Source organism: Microtus ochrogaster, chromosome 19 (assembly GCF_000317375.1).
Source record: "Microtus ochrogaster isolate Prairie Vole_2 chromosome 19, MicOch1.0, whole genome shotgun sequence".
Lineage (NCBI taxonomy): Eukaryota > Metazoa > Chordata > Mammalia > Rodentia > Cricetidae > Microtus > Microtus ochrogaster.
In genome coordinates, this window is record NC_022021.1 from 3283074 (window position 1) to 3289068 (window position 5995).

The 5995-nt window shown below is 40.6% G+C and overlaps 1 protein-coding gene across 3 annotated transcripts in view; it reads right to left on the reverse strand.

Moving 5' to 3' along the window:
- The window catches only part of Gfm2 (G elongation factor mitochondrial 2), a 41904-nt gene that overhangs the window by 28940 nt on the left and 6969 nt on the right, over positions 1-5995 (reverse strand). For all 3 annotated transcript variants that reach the window (XR_003377788.1, XM_005356448.3, XM_026783803.1), the window contains 3 exons: positions 5650-5747; positions 2046-2171; positions 1136-1224 (listed from right to left, as the gene is read on the reverse strand). Coding sequence is in view for 2 of the 3 variants with exons in the window: in XM_005356448.3 (XP_005356505.1) it covers positions 1136-1224; positions 2046-2171; positions 5650-5747 (313 nt within the window). In the remaining variant the exon portion in view is untranslated. The remainder of the gene's footprint in view (positions 1-1135; positions 1225-2045; positions 2172-5649; positions 5748-5995) is intronic.

The window sequence follows — 5995 nt, forward strand, 5'->3', positions numbered from 1 at the left end:
TAGACCAGGCTGGTCTTGAACTCACAGAGATCCGCCTGCCTCTGCCTCCCGAGTGCTGGGATTAAAGGCATGCGCCACCATAGCCCGGCTTATTTAAATTTTTTAATCTAGAATAGTTCTTCATGATTCCCTTTTATTATTTATGATGCTTATATTAAAAGTTATTGTTTTTAAATTTCTGGAAACTTGTAAGCAGTTCTCCCTGCCACATCTTTTCACTTAGCTCTCACTAATCACTGTCTCATGATAAGACATGGGACATTTTGGGAGGACTACACACTGTTGGAACTTTCTCCAAGGATCACACTGCATCAATTTTGTCCCATTTTTAAGATACTGATTTTTATAACTTAATTAAAATAATTTACGGGCAGAAGAACTTAAATGGATTATGTATTCAACAAGGCCAGTTTTTAAGAGCACACTCACTAAAGATAGTATAACTTGGGGGCTGGAGAGATGGCTCAGTGGTTAAGAGCATTGCCTGTTCTTCCAAAGGTCCTGAGTTCAATTCCCAGCAACCACATGGTGGCTCACAACCAGCTGCAATGAGATCTGGTGCCCTCTTCTGGCCTGCAGGCATACATGCAGACAGAACACTCTATACATAATAAATAAATAGATTTTTAAAATAAGAAACTCTTCTATAGCAGTCTGTGATGTAGTGTCTCCCTTGGGAGGAAAAGGTGGGTTTGCTGACTGCCCTAGAGAATACAGTGTCAGCCCTCCACAGCAACATGGAGCAATGTTAACTGTACACCGTAAAATACTTCCATTCCTCTTACCCTGTTACAGGACCAGCTGGTCCAGCTCCTTTCACGCCACTCTCTAGACTAGGACTTGGGGATTGATGACTCAGGTAGTAACTACATATAGACTAATAAAGTCAACAGAATCTCAGGCTCCTCATAGTTTCCAATATCAACCATCATATTTTCTAAAAAACAAACAAACCCTTTCCTTCCATTGTAAAAAATCTGAGATTACATTTTATTATTAAATTCCAACTTCCTTTAACCACAACCTGATTTACATGGATTTACCAAATAGAGGGATATAATTAACTAATTCTGATACATTCTACATTTTAAAGAAATCGCACTGTTGTTCTGTCTTCACTTTGGCAGTATTTTACCTCTACACCCGCGGAGGCATCAAACACGGCCACTGCACCGTCCAACACTCTCAAGCAGCGTTCAACCTCCAAGGTAAAGTCCACGTGACCTAAGATAAGAATAATAAGTACTGAAAATCTTCAACACAGAACATCACATGGGTCAGCAACGTCCCTCGCGCCCACAAAGATGGTGAACACCTGACAGAAGTGTCCCCCCACGATCATAGTGAACAAATATGGTGGTGCGGGCAGTCGCCTCCCCACACCCACAGCTCTGAATCTGGAGATGAGAAGATTCAGGAAAAAAAGGTGTCTATTCTAAACATGGACAAACTGTTTCTCATGTCACTGTTTATTAAATAATATCGAATAACAACTATTTACATAGCAGTCACTTATATTTGATGCTGTAGGCATACAAGAGGATGTATATGGTTTATGGAAATATTACACCATTCTACAAGTGATTTAAGCATCTAAAAGTTTTAGCTCTACAAGGAATCCTAACATCAATCCTCATGTACAGTGAGAGACAAGTATACACACGGAATATTATACAGCCTTAAAGGGACAGAATTCATGCTACACAAAGACTCAACACTAATTGAAGTAAACCAATCACAAAAGGATACAGTGTGACTCCACTTACAGCTGTCTAGAGCAGTCATGTGCCCAGGGGCAGAAAGCAGAACGGTGAGGAGAGGGGCAAGAAAAGCAGTTGCTTACTAAGTACAGAGTTTCAGCTCTAGAAGATGAAATGCTATGAGATCTGTTTCACAGTGACTTAAATATGATAAATATGATGAGCTGTACACTTAAAAATGGCTAAGAAATTTAATGTTTTCACTATGATTTAAAAAACAAAACCAAAAAACAAAGAAATAGTCTGAGAGACATGGAGTCTCTGCATGGTGAGCCTGCACCATACCTGGTGTGTCAATCAAATTGACTCTGTACCCTTTCCAGTCAAATGTCACAGCTGCTGACTGGATGGTAATGCCTCTTTCTCGCTCTTGAGCCATGAAATCCGTCACCGTGTCTCCATCATCGACATCTAATCGGGAAAAACAGACCACGGTTTAGTTCAAAACAAGGGCATCTTACTTGTTCTCAATAACTTACGGGACTGGGATAGCGTAATCTTCTCTGAGAATAAAAGCTCCCCAAAATATTCAGTATAATACCCAGAGCCCTTTATTTTCTCTATATAAAATCCTCATAAGAGAAAAGGCCTTTTCAGAATGATTTCATGGAAGTTTCTTTTAAAAAAAAAAAATTTTATCAACCACACACTCATTCCCTTGAATTCTAGCTTGATGTTTCTTTTTTAAAAAAATATTTATTTATTTATTATATTATGTGTACAGCATTCCATGTGTGCCCGCAAGCCAGAAGGGGGCGCCAGGTCTCATTATAGATGTCTGTGAGCCACCATGTGGTTGCTGGGAATTGAACTCAGGCCCTCTGGAAGAGCAGTCAGTGTTCTTAACCACTGAGCCATCTCTCCAGCCCTAGCTTGATGTTTCTTATTCACTCTGTGTCCCACACCCCTGGCTAGGGGATAGAGCAGCTCAAAGTCCACCAATTAAACTCCCTCCTAACTATATTCCTATTCCTACATCCTGATTATCTGGTCTGCACAGTAAAGCTGATGTAACAGAATTACCCTTACCCAGGTGTCACAAGAACAAAATGAGGCAGGATTTGAGACCTAGTGCAGCTCAATAATGCCCTGGAGCAGCCACATTGCGTGAGGACTAGAAACATTCTTCCCAGGTCAAGTTACCCTTTAAGAGGGCTCTCACTGCTCAGTGTTCCAGAGCAAGGATTTGTCTGCAAATAAGGCCTGAGGAAAAGTTCTCAGTATAAACCCAGGAGTGAACTTAATCCTGAGAGTTCACTCAGATGAATTACAACTTTTATTCTGATTAAATTGACAGGCAATAATACATGAAAGTTATTTTTACCATTCAAAATTCATGAATGTAAGATATCACACCATTATACTACAACTTACATTAACAGAAGACCCCTTAAAATGGCATCTAGCTTCCCTTTATATACATACACACAATTTAAACATCAACATTAAGAAAAATAAAGAAATGTATTGGTAAGAAGTCTAGCCAGGCTGCGTAGCCCTGATTGGCCTGGAATTCACTATGTAGTACAGGCTAGTTCCGAACTCAGAGAGACGTGCCTGCCTCTGCTTCCCTAGTACAGGGATTAAAAATGTGTACCAGCACATCTGGCTCATGTTATTATGTGTTGGATCTGGCCCGACTGGTCCGTACATTCCCGAGAAGTGGAGTGTGGACTGAGAAAGGAAACAGACAAGAGACAGTAGAGTTGGGAGGGTGTCCAGTGAATGCTGGAGCAAAAAGCCAAGTTTACTTCTCCCCGACCTATAGCCAATCAAAAGGGGAGGGCACAAACAAGACTTCCATGATACAAAGAACAAGTATAGTTACCTCCTTACGTCTCAAAACACCCAGTGACCACGCCCTAAGTCAAACATCCCGGCTGGCTTTTGAGGAGCAAAGCGTCCAGTAGCTACACCTTTGGTCAAACATCCTGTTGTTTATCCTTGAGGAGCAAGAATAGGTTCGAACTCTCTGACCTTTAGTCAAGATGGAATGGATTCAAAACTGTGGGCCCCCACAATAATGACTATTATTCTAATCAACAAAGCAATCTCTGGTCACCAGAGCTGTGTAATTTAGTGTCTAGGCCTACAGAAATCTAAAATCAGTTCTTGATGCTTCAAATTTTGAAGTATTTCCAATTTCTAGTTTTAGATTTTCCAGAATAGAAATTCCCAATTAGTGAAGTTCATGTAAACATTCTTAACTAAAAATTATAACTGAAATATTTCTGATATCTCAATCATATGGATAAAAGATACTTAAACTATATTGACTGTAAATACACTTGAAACGGGTTAAAACTTCCTATAATTTTAAACAACTGAAACTTAGAAACTCTACAGTTACTTCAGGTACCCTAACTGGGGGCATGAGGGAAGGGTTACCGTCAGACTTACGAAGCAAGAGAAGCCTGACAGTGCCTCACACCCTGCCATCGGTCAGATCCTCATTCACATAAGTAGTGGAAACCTAGGTAACCCTGTGTTTAAGAATCTACCACTTCAGCACCTGCACTAAGGGGCGGTACACGAGCTGGGAACTAAGCCGGAGACTTAAAAACACACGCACACAGACAGACAGAGACACGGGGACACAGGTCATCCTTGGTCAAGAATGCCCACTTTATTGTGCTCAGGGGCAGCTCATATAGGGCTCTGGCCACGCCCCAGCTCCTGGGATCTTTCAGCTGCAGACTCATCAGAACCCACTCCCCTGCCATCAGGGTCTCGCGCTCAGAGCAGCTGCAGGCTGCTCAAAGCAGAGGAAAACAAGTTATTTACAAGAAATTCAGGGTCTGGTGGTCTGCAGTCCCCAACATACCATCACAAAGACTCTAATCTAAATGTTCTTTTCCTCTATTAAGCATCTAGTCTCTTATGTTTCCAAGTGTCTAGGAAAATGGCTCCCAAGAGGAACATATAAACTACACCTCCTGAACCCACCATGGGACTCAGCCAGCACTACTTAGAACCAGTAACCCCTGATCTACGCTCATGCAAGTTCACCCTTTTAAATTCAGTGACACACACTCTCACTTTCACTCTCTCACATACATTCAGACACTCATACAGATCTACTCACACATACAGACATGAATGAAAAATGGGCCAGTTGGGAAGAAGGGGGTCAGCAGGAGAGTGTGGGGGACAACAGAAGGTAATGATGGCTGAAAATACATTATATGCACATACAAAATTGTCAAAAATAAATAAATAAAGAATGCACAGAAAAATTGGTGCAAATAAAAGCAAAAAGCTGCTCTGGGGAATAAGTGCAGGCCAACTGAGAATTAACTACAATCTGCAAAAGCTACAATTGAGCAGTGAACTGCAGACCTCAGAAAACACAACTAAGCTAAGGATTAACAAAATTGTCTCCTTTTCCAAAGAGAATTTGACCTTAACTTTCCAGATTTTTTTCTTCTAAATAAATCAGGCAATATAAGTATGTCAACTATGTAGCTAGTATGTCAACAATAGAATTATTTCAACACACACACACACACACACACACCCCAAAATAAAATCTCCTTAAAGAATTACAGTTTGGAATTAAACACCTTGGGCTTCCCTGAGTAGGGTATGGAATGTCCCTTATATGAACCCTGGAAAGTAACTGCTTTCTCCACTAGGGTGCTCTTGCAAAAAGAAACATCTAACGCTAAATGTGGTTCTGTCCTACAAACCTCCAGTAGGCCAATGTCAAGTGAGGCCCATGACAGCCTTGGGGGTGCTCAATGCTTAGCTAAATCTCAGAAGACCCTCTTCTGGTGGTGTTGCCAGCTACCTTATCTTAATGTCGGTTTAGACATCAGAGACTCCATGCCATACTCTAGTTGACTTCTTTTGCTAGTGGGGGTTGGGGAGAGGAGGAATCCATTCTAACCTCCCAATGATCTTGTGTATCCAGAATAGTACAGAATTCGTTCTGTGGTAGTAGTTTTGCCTGCATCAATATGAGCCATAATTCCAATATTACGGATTCTGTTTAAAAGGGGAAAAAAAGTCATGCATTATGAAGCACATATTACAATCAAAATATCTATGCTGTGAGAATCTACAGGTGATTAGTATTCCTATAGTACATGTAATTATGTACAAAGACAAATACAAAGCATATTTGGGTTTTATTTTCAGCATATACTAAGTATACATAGTGATAGACTAGACTATGACGTTCTCATATACTAAGTATACATAGTGATAGACTATACTATGACGTTTTCATATAC